At 41.8% G+C, this 13,602-nt stretch overlaps 1 protein-coding gene across 1 annotated transcript; it reads left to right on the top strand.

Annotated features, from left to right (window-relative positions):
- Positions 1–1,715: 1,715 nt before the first annotated feature.
- LOC139471809 (transmembrane protein 26-like) lies at positions 1,716–10,585 on the top strand. The gene is made up of 3 exons (XM_071254306.1): positions 1,716–1,933; positions 7,434–7,593; positions 9,135–10,585. The coding sequence occupies exons 1-3, from the start codon at positions 1,716–1,718 to the stop codon at positions 10,272–10,274; spliced, it is 1,518 nt and encodes a 505-aa protein (XP_071110407.1). The 3' UTR covers positions 10,275–10,585.
- The last annotated feature ends 3,017 nt before the right edge of the window (positions 10,586–13,602 follow it).

Genomic DNA, 13,602 nt, shown 5'->3' with positions numbered 1-13,602 from the left:
TGTTGCCTGACACCGCACGTCTGTACCCCTACCATGCTTCGGCGACATGTAAACAAACCAGACAATCAAGTGATGGATTTAATGATTTTGTTGAAACTGGAAACGACAAGTGCAATGTTGTGGACAAGTGTAGATATTCTGCTGCTTATAAGTAAAGAAAACGCCTGGGGAATATGCTCGTTTTGTAACACGGTGTGGGGCAGATTTGGAGTCTCAGCCCAAACATTTCTGTTGTAGTTGACAAAGTCTAAATGATCATTGCTTCTGCGCTAACCCTTAACCTTAACCCTTTATCTGTTAAAGTTTGCATTTGTTAAAAATATAACACGTCAACGCCTGAATATCCAGTGTCGGTCAAAACAACGAAACAGATTCCCTTATCGAACACCGGTCGATTCAACTTTCCTTTTTGTCGATACAAAAATGATGGAACAGAACATTTAAAAAACGCGTTGTAAACAATGAACACATGTTGTGATAACACTACATACGCATGTGACAAGAGATCACGCATATTCTTCCACATTCCACATTCGGTGAATTATCAATGCTCAAGGTAGCAATACACTTTGATATTGTTATTGAGCATTAAACCTTTTGCTTAATTGTTGTCGTTGAACTAACCTGTTTCATAATCCTGATTATCAACTAAATATCACCAGTCCAGGATATTCCCAATCGAAAACAATTAGTTCATGGGTCCGCCAATATGTCGCTCATTGCATCCCAGCGTGCCGTTAGCAGGTCACGTGACGCCTGGCGTGTCTAACCGTAGAATGCTCGTTCGTATGAAGGCACGGATGCTCGAAATATTTCTAAAGAGAGAACAATTTAATAATAAGAGTGGTTCAAGAGACACCGATGAAGACAATGAACACCAAAAAGAAGACAAAGATGATGTCAATGCCTCTTAAATCAGCAAATAAATTCAGAATGGGTTACATTCAGACATTATTGTTAATCTCTTAACAGCACATTCGTCAATCGTGTTGCACCTCTGTAGTGTTATGTGCGATGTGTCTGCCGTTGAGGATGCACAGAAGGCGATTTCAGGAACTGGGAGGATTTTGAGGATACGAGTTTCCAAGGAACACTGGATGAGCATATGCCTCTACTGGAATGGAGTGCGAATGAAAACTTATCTTTCGACTTGACCTTTCCTTTTTGCAGTACTTAAAAGCAAACGCAGACCTGAGATGTATTGTCAGGAATCCTTGGTATTCAATGTGTAAGAGGGAAGAACACGAAAGAGCGCCAGAGATAATTTCAATTTGGATAATCCTTCTTTGTTGATGTGATTTAAATTATACTCCTGGAAACCAGAACACACTATGGGAAATACCTATACTCCAAGAAACAAGAGTGAAAACCAGCGAGGGTCACAAATTGCATTTGTAAGTTCCTTCTAACTGGATGTGATATTAAATGATATGTACGTCATCAGAGAACGAGTTAGGAGACCTAAGACTTAAGCCCACGGTGGAATGGGATAGCCACCGACATTTGCAGTACAGGAATTGTCATAAACATGATGAAACAACATGTTTCACTGTTCCGCAGGTGCTCACGATTTGAAACCTGCTAAAACCGCCAATTGAAACCTGTTAAAATCTCCAATTGAAACCCGTTAAAACCTTCATTTGAAACCTGTTAAAGCCGCCAGAACTTGGAGGAGAAGAGGGAACACTTCGTTCAGCTCCTTCAACTCATCCGTGATGATGAAGAAGTGCCTGAAGAAGGCGATGACAGCCATTGGCATCGTGAAGGCGGTTATCGGCAGGTGCTTGTTCGCTGCCCATGGGTTTGTGTGTATCTGGAGGGTGGTTGTGATGAAGGGGGACCCTCTCTACTGGTGTTTGACAGGCTCTCTCCCGCTGCTGATTCTGGAAGGAGTCTTTACTTTGAAGAAGAAGAAGGGCAGAGAATGGAAATGGTGAGTAGGGCGTGGTTTACTAATCTTTCAATATTCCTAGTTTGGTACTATCTTTATGTGTTTCTTCTCTTTTCGTGCTATTCCAATGTGTTTTAGCATGCTCAGTACTAGATATGATGCCATGGGACAGAGGAACATGCGCACGCACTACGTCTTTATATAACCAACTCCTTGTTCTATCCGGCTTCGTTACTTCCGGAACAGATATACAAATTTCTTGAACTGATATCGTGCATATTTCTGGAAGTCATACATGCAACATCTCCAGTTATACGCGTGTAAATAAAAGCGACAAAACTCTTTCCATATTCATAAGAAATGTCTGTAAACAAGGTGAGCATATCCCGCCCCACCGGTGAGGTGAGGTGGGGTGAAATGGGGTTTAACGTCGCGTCCAAGATTATTGCACTTATATAGCGACGTGCATGTACGTGTGTGTGTTTGTGTGGCTGCTTGTACTAGTCCGGGCTGATGCCGATTTATAGTGCTAGCTCACTGAGATACCATGCCGCAGTTTAACATGAATGCCCCACTCAGACACAGTACACTGACTCCGAGCCGACCAGTCCTTGTTTTAGCCCCTTAATGCCGAGCGCCAGACAGGGTAACAACAAGTACCATCTTTTAACGTCTTTTGGTATGACGCGGCCGGGGATCGAACCCCGGACCTTCCGCTCTCCGGGCGGACGCTCTACAATTAGACCACGGAGGCGGTTCCTCCCCACCGGTGGCATGGCACAAACACATACAAAGGCAAGTCAATTGTTCATACGAAAAAGCACAGAACATATCTCACAAGTCAAAAATGAGAATAACATCGGACATAATTTTTGTCACTAATGCGTCAAATTTAGAAATGTCCTCCATATGTTTACATTTTCACGCCCAAGTTCAGCCGGCATTGACAATGATATATACAATGTCGGATCTACCATCTGTTACCATGACATTGCGTACAACGAACATGCACTACAGCATCGATGACATGTATGAATCACTGATGGCAAAATACAGCAGCTGTTTCAGTGCTGCCTTGCTCTTGTCTGTCGGTCGGTCGGTCGGTCGGTCGGTCGGTCGGTAGGTAGGTAGGTAGGTAGGTAGGTAGGTAGGTAGGTTTGTTTGTTTAACGCCACACTTAGCAATATTCCAGCTATATGACGGCGGGGGAAACCAGAAATGGGCTTCACCCATTGTACCCATGTCGGGAATCGAACCCGGGCCTTCGGCGTGACGAGCAAACGCTTTCATCACTAGGCTAGTAAATAATCAAGTCTGGACAAGACAATCCAGCGATTGACATCATAAGTATCGATCCACGCAATTGTGTTACGATGACATGCATCAACCAAGTCAGCGAGCCTGACCACCCGATCTTGTTAGTCGCCTCTTACGACAAGCATAGTCACCTTTTACGGCAAGCAATGGTTGCTGAAGACATATTCTACCCCGGATCTTCACGGGCCAGGTAGGTAATACGTGCATGCTATGCGTGCGTGCGTGCGTGCGTGCGTGCGATATATATGTCGATAGGTTAATAATATGACAGCAAGAATACATCTTAATTAGATAGAAATATCTGACAAAGAATTATTAATCAAAGAGACAAAAGCCTTTCCATACTCATAAAAGATCTCTGCTAAAAGCAGAGTCGATTGTACGATTCCGACTATATCATCAGCATGTGTTTATGAATCACCATCAAATAGTGATGATACCAGGTGTTCGCGAAAAGGCGGGCGTATCCTGTCTCACCTGCGGTTCCCACCACAAACACATGCAAAGGCAAGTCAAGTGTGTTTCCTGTGCACCAACTTGGTTCAGTTTTCAGTGTATGATGTTTGTTTTTATTAAGTAGTTCCGTGCTAGTTATATTGTAAATAACATTTAACATGCAGGGATGAATATACACATGTAAGGTAGAAGAAAAAAACCACTATTAATCGTGACTAAATTTGTTTCATCGTATTAATTAATTTTAAAAACTCTCGCTATCTTGAAGCTAGCTAAATATTCTATACTCAAAGTAAACACATGGTCCAAGTGCCTCCAGCATGGTCATGTTACCCACGTTTTGGCCAATAGTTCGCATCACGGGTACGATCGTGCCGCCGCTATATATTCAAGGTGGGGAATCAATCAACGAAATCAACAAAGATGCGAAACCTGGAACATTTTTTTTTCTAATCTATTTTAAATCTGTTGTCTACAAGAAAAGTTTCAAACTACTCTAAAATATTGAATATCTACAATAAAAGAGAAACCATTTCCATAATCATAAAAAAACAGAAAAGCATAAGAAAGCTCTACTTATGTCAGAGTCCGTCGTACGTTTCCGACTACACTACATGGGCATAGCACAACATAGTATTTACAACACAGCACGACACAACACAATATTTAAAACACAGAACTGCACAACACAATATTTACAACACAGAACAGCACAACACAATATTTACAACACAGAACAGCACAACACAATATTTACAACACAGCACAACACAATATTTACAACACAGAACAACACAACACAATATTTACAACACAGCACAGCACAACACAATATTTACAACACAGCACAGCACAACACAATATTTACAACACAGAACAGCACAACACAATATTTACAACACAGCACAGCACAACACAATATTTACAACACAGCACAACACAATATTTACAACACAGCACAACACAATATTTACAACACAGCACGGTAGAGCACAGCACAACACATCATCATAATAAATTTTAGAGACAAAAGCCTTTCCATCTCTGAAAGCCGAGTCGATTGTACGATTCCGACTATTTCAGAAGTACGTGTTTGAGCGTATCCTGCCCCACGTGGCACACATCACAAACACATGCAAATGCAAGTCAAAAACACTTCAAATACGATTCCGACAACATCATGAGCGCAGCACAACACAGCACAGCACAGATCATAATCATAAAAATCTCAGACATCATGAACATACAAAACACACCATACCAAAATGCTGTCTGTTAGCGCGCTCTGTCCCAATCAATCAATCAATCAATCAATCAATCAATCAATCAATCAATCAATCAATCAATCAACCAATCAACCAATCAACCAATCCATCAATCAACCAATCAATCAATCAGCAAGGTCCGTGTTTGTGTATAACACATGTTTTATGATGGATTGTTATGTTTCCTGTGTACATAGTACAACGTGGTAAATATGTGCTGTGCTGTGCTGCGCTGTAGGTATTGTGTGGAGTAGTTGGTAGAGAGAGTCTTGCTGTGTGCGTTGTGATGTGCAGTGCTGTGTTGTGTAGCGTTACTTAACGAAATATATACTGAACAACAAAAATTCCTGTGACATTGAAAAAGATTTAATACGAAGTTATGATTTTAACCAAATCTGAAACAATTCCGGTTTGCAACAGATAAAAGACTCCTGTAAGTGCTCAAATGGTTTAATTTGCCATACTGACTTCAGAAAATGTGTGATTTCATAAAAAAAAACATGAACATGCCAGAATGTCAATTTACAAATCAATAGCGTTTGTGTCCACCTCTGGTTGCAATGCAAGCAACACATCTTCGTCTCACGGAATGGACCAGGCGTCGCACAAAGTCCTGTGGGATATCTGTCCATATCTGCTGGAGCATGTTTCGAGGTTCCTGGAGTGTCTGTGGAACACGTGTTTGACGTTGAAGGCGCCGATCCATCTCATCCCACATGTGCTCGATTGGTGAGAGATCAGGGGAGCGAGCCGGCCAGGGGATGACATTGTTGAAGAGAAACCTGAACAAGTCGAGCAATATGAGGCCAGGCGTTGTCATGTTGAAAGGTAATACTTTGGCCATGACGACACAAAAACGGTAGACCAACAGGGCCGATAATCTCGTCGCGGTAGCGCTGTCCATTGAGATTTCCCTCTACCACTATCAAACGGGTCCTGTCTTGCTGTAATCCCACCCCATACCATAACGCTGCCGCCCCTGAACCGATCTTCTTCCATGAAAGAATGATTGACTTAACGTTCACCTCGACGTCGGTACACTCGAATCCGTCCATCGCTGTGGCTGAGGTGAAAACGAGACTCGTCAGTGAATAGAACTTGTTCCCAATGCATGGCCGTCCAGCGTAGACGCTGTCTACACCACTGTAGGCTTGCTTGACGGTGGTTTCCTGTAAAAATGGGACGTCTGGCGGGTCTTCTAGCGATAATCCCTGCACATCTGAGGCGATGACGTACGGTTTGCGAAGATATTTGTCGAAGGCCAGGGATGCTTCTTGCAGTCACTGTTGCTGGCTGGAATCGATTTCGTAGGGTTGTTGTTCAAATCCAGTTGTCCTGTCGATTATTGGCTACATGGTGTTTCTGTAGACGTTAATTGTCTTGCAACATCACGTTGACTCGATCCTGCTTCAAGCATACCTCGCATACGCTTATTTTCGGACAGGCGTAGCATTTCGTAATGTTGAATAATTGCGTAATTGTGTTGTTTGTCTGAGTGGTTGTTGTCAGTACGATGCTAAACAATGCATATGGAATCCCGTTAACGCACATGTTTTTATACCCATTCTTGGGTAGTGAAATGCATGGGGCTTGCATAAAAGTCGACTTTTGCATGGAATGCATGCTTTTCTTTAGCAGTTGCGTTTTTGTGACTTGATTCCATACATGTACCACAATATTGAAAACCAAACTTTACTTGTTCGAAAATTAAACTAAAATATTGGTGTCACAGGAACTTTTGTTGTTGAGTATATATCATAACGTATAACGGACCGATAGAAGGTAGAGCGCCTGCCTGGAGAGCGGAAGGTCCGGGGTTCGATCCCCGGCCGCCTCATACCAGAAGACGTCCAAAAATGGTACTTGTTGTTACCCCCGCTTGCTGCTCGGCATAAGAGGGGTAAAACAAGGAGTCAGTATGCTGTGTCTGAATGCAATATTCTTGAACGCGACGTTAAATGCCATTAATATCTCCACGTGACATTAGGTCCGGGGTTCGATCCCCCGCAAGCCTCGAAGTCTTTTCCACTTTTATCAACTTGTGTTGACATATTTGATATCAAAAGACACTTGGGGGAGATTCTCTATATGTATGTGACATAATGTAATGATTTATGTACGTGACATAATGTAAAGTAATAGATTTATCCACGTGACATAATATAGGTAATAGATATATGTACGGGACATAATGTAAGAAAATGGATTTATGCACGTGACATAATGTAAGGTAATAGATTTATCCACATGACATAATATAGGTTATAGATATATGTACGTGAAATAATGTAAGGTAATAGATTTATCCACGTGACATAATGTAAGATAATAGATTTATCCACGTGACATAATGTAAGGTAATATATTTATACACGTGACATAATATAGGCAATAGATTTATCTACGTGACATAATGTAAGATAATAGATTTATCCACGTGACATAATGTAAGGTTATAGATTTATCCACGTGACATTATCTAAGGTAATGGATCGTGTTTTCAGGGTCTGCCCCAGCGTGCTACTGTATCTGGCGACTGCAGTTCCTGCGATCTGGTTCCTGGAACTCAATCTCCTGGACAGAAGAATCCTGGCAGCCAGGACTGGTGGCAGGGCGTCTGTCAACGCCTCCAGGACCGAGAAGATTACCGTGTGGAACAGCCAGGTAGGACATGGTAGGACAGGAAGATGAAGATGTCATTTACAACCCATGTCATGGTGTTCTCATCTCCATGTTCTGCTTCGGATGTCATTGTGTTCTCATCTCCATGTTCAGTTTCAGATGCCATTGTGTTCTCATCTCCATGTTCTGCTTCGGATGTCATTGTGTTCTCGTCTCCATGTTTAGCTTCAGATATCTTTGTGTTCTCATCTCCATGTTCAGCTTCAGATATCTTTGTGTTCTCATCTCCATGTTGAGTTTCAGATATCTTTGTGTTCTCATCTCCATGTTCAGTTTCAGATGTCTTTGTGTTCTCATCTCCATGTTCAACTACTGATGTCATTGTGTTCTCATCTCCATGTTCAGTTTCAGATGTCATTGTGTTCTCATCTCCATGTTCTGCTTCGGATGTCATTGTGTTCTCGTCTCCATGTTTAGCTTCAGACATCTTTGTGTTCTCATCTACATGTTCAGCTTCAGATATCTTTGTGTTCTCATCTCCATGTTCTGTTTCGGATGTCATTGTGTTCTCATCTCCATGTTTAGCTTCATGGCGTTTCTGTTCCTGTGTGCGGGGCTTAAAGTTGTGTCTTTGTTGTTTAACGCCGCACTCAGCAATATTCCAGCTATATTGTGGAAACCCACTAATCCCTTTGTGAAACCCACGAATCTTTTTGTGGAAACTCATTAATCTCCTAGTTGAAAAACACAAATCTTTTTGTAGAAACCTCACATTATTTTGTGGAACCCACTATTCTCTTTGTGGTGTTTTGTTTGTTTGTTGTTTAACGCCACACTCAGCAATATCCCAGCTATATGACGGCGGTCTATAAATAATCAAGTCTGGAACAGACAATCCAAAGGTTGACATCATAAGCATCGATCCACGCAATTGGGAGCCTGACCACTCGATCCCGTTCGCCTCTTACGACAAGCATACTCGCCTTTTACGGCAAGTATGGGTCGCTGAAGGCTTATTCTACCTCGGATCTTCACGGGTCGCGGGGCTTAAACGTCTTGAATGCGAAATGTTTACAAGACGGGAAAAAATCAAGCTATGGGCTGAGTCTGTTCACTCCTACGAATATCCCCAAACAAATGTTGTGAAAATATATTGTTCAGCTCCTCTCACAGAATAAAACCTGTCTCAATAACACCAGGGCACATCTGCATTATCTCCAGTCGATATCAAGAGTCATCGCTAGAGGTAGCTAGTTTATCAAGGAGAGTAAGTTATTGCCAAGTAAACATTATGCAGACAATATAGATGTATGTGCTATTCCCAACTATATTCTGGAAAGGATGCGCATCGAATTGCATACATTTCAGCATGATCTGTTTTATCGTAATGCTATCTGGTTTGTTGTATCTAATCTATCCAATGGGTGTATATCAATCTTATCACCAGCTTCTAAAATCAACTGGTTACACCTACACTGTGACCAAGGTCTGGACTTACATCACTTCACTTGACACACCCGTTATGACTCCAATAAATGTTTGTTATTACATTTGAAGGTTCCACTGCCTAATCTGTCTTTCAGATAAGTCTCCCAGTCCTCTTTGCCCCTGACGACTGGTGCAAGATACTGGAACAAATGATGCTGCTTGTTCTCATCATTGGTCGATGGCTGCTTCCCAAGGGGGAGATAACCCGTGAACAACTCTCCCAGCTCCTGCTGGTTTACATCGGCATGGCTGCTGACATCATCGAGCTGTTTGAAGCCTTCAAGGAGAAGGAAGTCCGCTACAACAAAATCCTCACCATGATCATCCTATCTATGTGGACGGCCAGCCTCCTGCAGTTCACCTTTGTCCTAACCGCCACCAAGTCAAAACGAATGCGTCCTGTCCTGTTCCACTCTGGGAGCTCTGCCTCCACAATCTCCGTGGGAGGGAAGTCATGTTGCCCCACTGAAGTGCTATCCATGATGATCAGTGTCATGCTTCAGGATGGGCCGTTCTTGGTCATGCGAATGCTGTTGATATTCCGATACGGTGTCCTGAGCTACACTAATCTGTTCTTCACATGCAAGAATACCCTTGTTCTAGTTCTTCAGTTTTATCGCCTCTTGGTCCTATTCTGTCAAAAGGCAGACAAATCCACACTCGTCATTGCTAAGGATGGTTTGAATTCAACTGGAACCATTGACTCGAAGGCTAAAATGGGATCGCTTAAAACAACAGGGACTCCCAAGCAGTGTAAGAAGATGAGTTTGGATGTCACTCTTGAGAGGCCAGAAGGTCTGGCTGAGAGGAGAAGATCTTCACTGATGAGGCAAGACTCAGTCACAGATTCCAGCCATACACAAGACACGGATGTGATGGACATAGGAATTGAAGAAGGCCATGATATCAATGATGGGGACATTGAGGATGAAGCAGCTGATTTGTCATCTGCTACGGTTCCAGACGAAGAACCTTCAAACGACAAAGGGAAGTCCAAGAAGAAGGAGAAGAAGAAGAAGAAAAAGAAAGAAGACAAGATGGGGAAAGGGAAAAGTAAACTTTCCGTGGAAGACAAAGATCACTGGGCTGATGTCAGGAAAATGGCAAAAGCACTGGCCTTCCTGAATGAGACAGGGAAATGTCGGACAGTGGTTGTGAATTCAGGCGGTAATGAACATACGCTACTGATTGTGGATGAAGCGGGTGCCAAGGAACTGGTTGGTAAAGGACATTGAAGTCCAGTGTGGTGGTTTTGGATCAGATAGATGACAATATCCATCTTGCGATGCCAAGGAACATTGGTTGGTGAGTGTGTTTAGTTGTTAGATTCTTGTTAGAAACTCTGAATTGCCTGCACGGGTCTAATGACTCGTTGTTGGAAGAACAATGATGTGATGCCAAAAAGAAGAAAAATGTACAATGTACAATGTGCATGCTTAGAGGCCGACCGTTTCATTTTCTGGGGCGGGGATTTCATATGGTTGGGATTTTATAGATAAAATTAATTGTTCCCGAAAATTATTGGAACTAATAATTATGTTTTAGACGGTTGAAAAAAAAATGAATTAAGATATATAATGCACTGGATAGACGAGGGTGGGCATTGAATAGAAACAAATATCCTCCCCTGATGATTGGAGTTTGATGCCTTGGATACCACAGAGTGTGTCCGGGGAGGTCTATATCTTGTTTGTACCAACATAAGGCCAACATCTGGAAAAGTGGTCTTCTTTGTTATGCCAGGTTTGTTTAGGTTCGAAAGTATTGTTTTGTTTTATTCGAAGTCGTATAGAACGCAATTCGGGCTAAAGAAACTATTTTTGCGCCAAAGAAAAATATTAGGAAATAAATACAGAAGAGCTATTAGGAAATAGTTACTTTAAGAGAATTATCATTTTTAGTGACACATCTTTTCCATTCCACAACAGAGAATAATAGACTTTACATAGTACATGATCGTATTTGAGCAGAGTGTTAATCAAGAGTGCGCTTCATATTTCAATATTAGTTTGGAAAATAAATGTTTTGAGTGATGAAAAGAGACTCTTTGCTTTATATTTTCTTGAGACCAATGACTGATATTATTAGCAACGATAAAAGCCATCGGGGTGCGATGACAAGCAATCAGCCAAGTCACCGAGTCTGACCGCGCCAGATTTGTTTTACACAGATATTCTTGGCAATATTTACATGTGGTCGATCATCGGCCGCGTCATACCAAAAGACGCAAAAGAGGGTACTTGTTGTTACCCTGCCTGGCACTCGGCATTAAGGAGCCAAAACACGGACTGGTCGGCTCGGAGTCAGTATACTGTGTCTTGTCTGAGTGGGGTATTCCTGTAAAACTGCTTCATGTGATCTCAGTGGGCTAGCACTATAAAATCGGCATTAACCCGGAATAGTACAAGCACACACACACACACACACACACACACACACACGCGTGCTTGTACGCGTACGTTGCTATGTAAGTTCAATAATCATCTTTGACGCGAAGTTAAACCCCATTACACCTAACCTCACAATCATCAATGGGATATACTCGCGTAATATACCTTAATAATACCTTTCAGCTTCAGACAAATTCTAATTTTCGCAAAACAATGTTGATACAGATATTAATTTTCATACACATTGTATATCACAAAAAATGAAACAGAATCCAATCTTCAGATTTAGATTATCCAAGAACTCTCCGTTGCTTAACGTCACCTGCCTTGTGACCTGTGACCTGTAACCGGTCGCCACGTGTTGTTGATTCACGATGGTACGACCTATTTAAGAAATGCACCTTTCACTAAATGGAGATCCATCATCTTGAGTTAACAGGGCGAATACATCAAACAACTCTCATGTAATACACAAGTGTTTAAAACAATGTAACAGATGTTATAATTGGGATAAAACTTTCTTAGTAAAGTACAGATTCACTTGCCAGAGTAAGGGACCTAATCGCCAGCACACAAAGTCAGCGATCTAACCCACTCAGCCACCGAGGCTTCCACAAAAAAGAAAGTCCGACAACTGGTAGTCTAGATCACGTACTTTGAGTACCCCTTTGACAAGCGTAACTGGGCACGGCTCCCATGGCCGAAAGCTATGAATACACAAATGTTTAAAACAATGTATATTCTTTGGTCTAACATCCCCCACATCACGAACTGTCATATACATGTGCCCAAAGAATGATTTGTTGTAATGAAAACAATACATTTTATCAAATATGTATAAAATATTTATTTACAATATCATAACAATTTATTTACAAAGTAACAGGTATGAATATCTTCATTTATTAACATTGTGTTTAAAAACAAACTCATCAAGAATGTAATAGCTATGTCCATGAAGATTTCAGAAGCACTTGCGGTACATTTGATTATATAAAAATAAAGATATTTTACTTCACTGTTTCCTATATACAAGCATCTACTGAGATCTACATCGTCAGTTCTCCGCGTTTTTGTATAAGCTACCTTCATCCATCACCCGAGAATACTCAGGGTCGATATGTTGTGTGGTAGTGACGTGTGCCTATTCTTAGCCAATGGAATGGGTCCTTGTATAACTCACGGATTGTCAAATGAGTCCTACCCGTTAATGACACCACAAGCATATGACACATCTCGATCCACATTATAATGTGTAGCAGTAACACATGAGGTACATGTGCTTTTCTGCGTCCCGCGTTAGGTTTATACTACGAGCTGAAGGGACGCATAATACCATATGTACCCCGAGTGATGCTGCTACAGCGAATTTGTCTTACCGACAGGGTATAATCTGCCGATGTAAAAGAATCAAAACAAATTCAAAATTGATTGAAAACAGCTGTTCGATTGAGCTGAGGTTGACTTGTGCTATGGCAATTGACTTTCATTGACACGGAAAAATCGTGAAGCTTTTTGCTTCGAAGCGGGTATGGTGCAGGGGAATTTTAGCTAAGATGATCAAGGATTCCATAACACGCGCTATAAAAATATGTATATGAAGCATTTGTTTGCTTCTCAGATATAGTTTATGCTTCTGGGTAATATTTTATGCTGAGAAATAATAATGTCTGTTAAGATTAAGAGTGAGTGGGGTGGGTTGAACATCGGTTTGAGCCACAGTTCAGTTATATCACAGCGTGTCAGCTTCCTGCTGGGGAAAGAACGGAGTGGGGCAGGTGTTGGGTATGCACCACTTTGCTGAAACCCACGAGATCGGGCATGGTGCACAGGAACAGAATCAGGGAGAACCTGGATTCGAACCCACGACCACGTGGCGCGCCACAGGAACGCAATTCAACTCTTGGCTGCGGTCTTCGTGTAAACTTAGTAGTTTTCAGTACTGGCTCAAGCCATTAAATGGAACATTTTGAATTCCTCACTATGAAAGTGTTTGATGTTACAGCCATTCGAGGATTATTTCAGCTACCTATCACGGCGTGTTTGTTTCATATGTGAAGAAAGTCCAAAGTTAAGTAATTATGAGTGAGTGAGTGCGTGAATGAGCTAGTGGGTGAGTGAGTGAGTATGGGTTTATGTCGCCTATATCAATATACCAGCACGGCGGGGATAC

This window comes from Haliotis cracherodii, unplaced genomic scaffold, assembly GCF_022045235.1.
Source record: "Haliotis cracherodii isolate W230 unplaced genomic scaffold, xgHalCrac1.p SCAF_23, whole genome shotgun sequence".
NCBI lineage: Eukaryota > Metazoa > Mollusca > Gastropoda > Lepetellida > Haliotidae > Haliotis > Haliotis cracherodii.
Note: the sequence above shows the minus strand (reverse complement) of the source record. Positions and strands in the feature narration are given on the sequence as shown.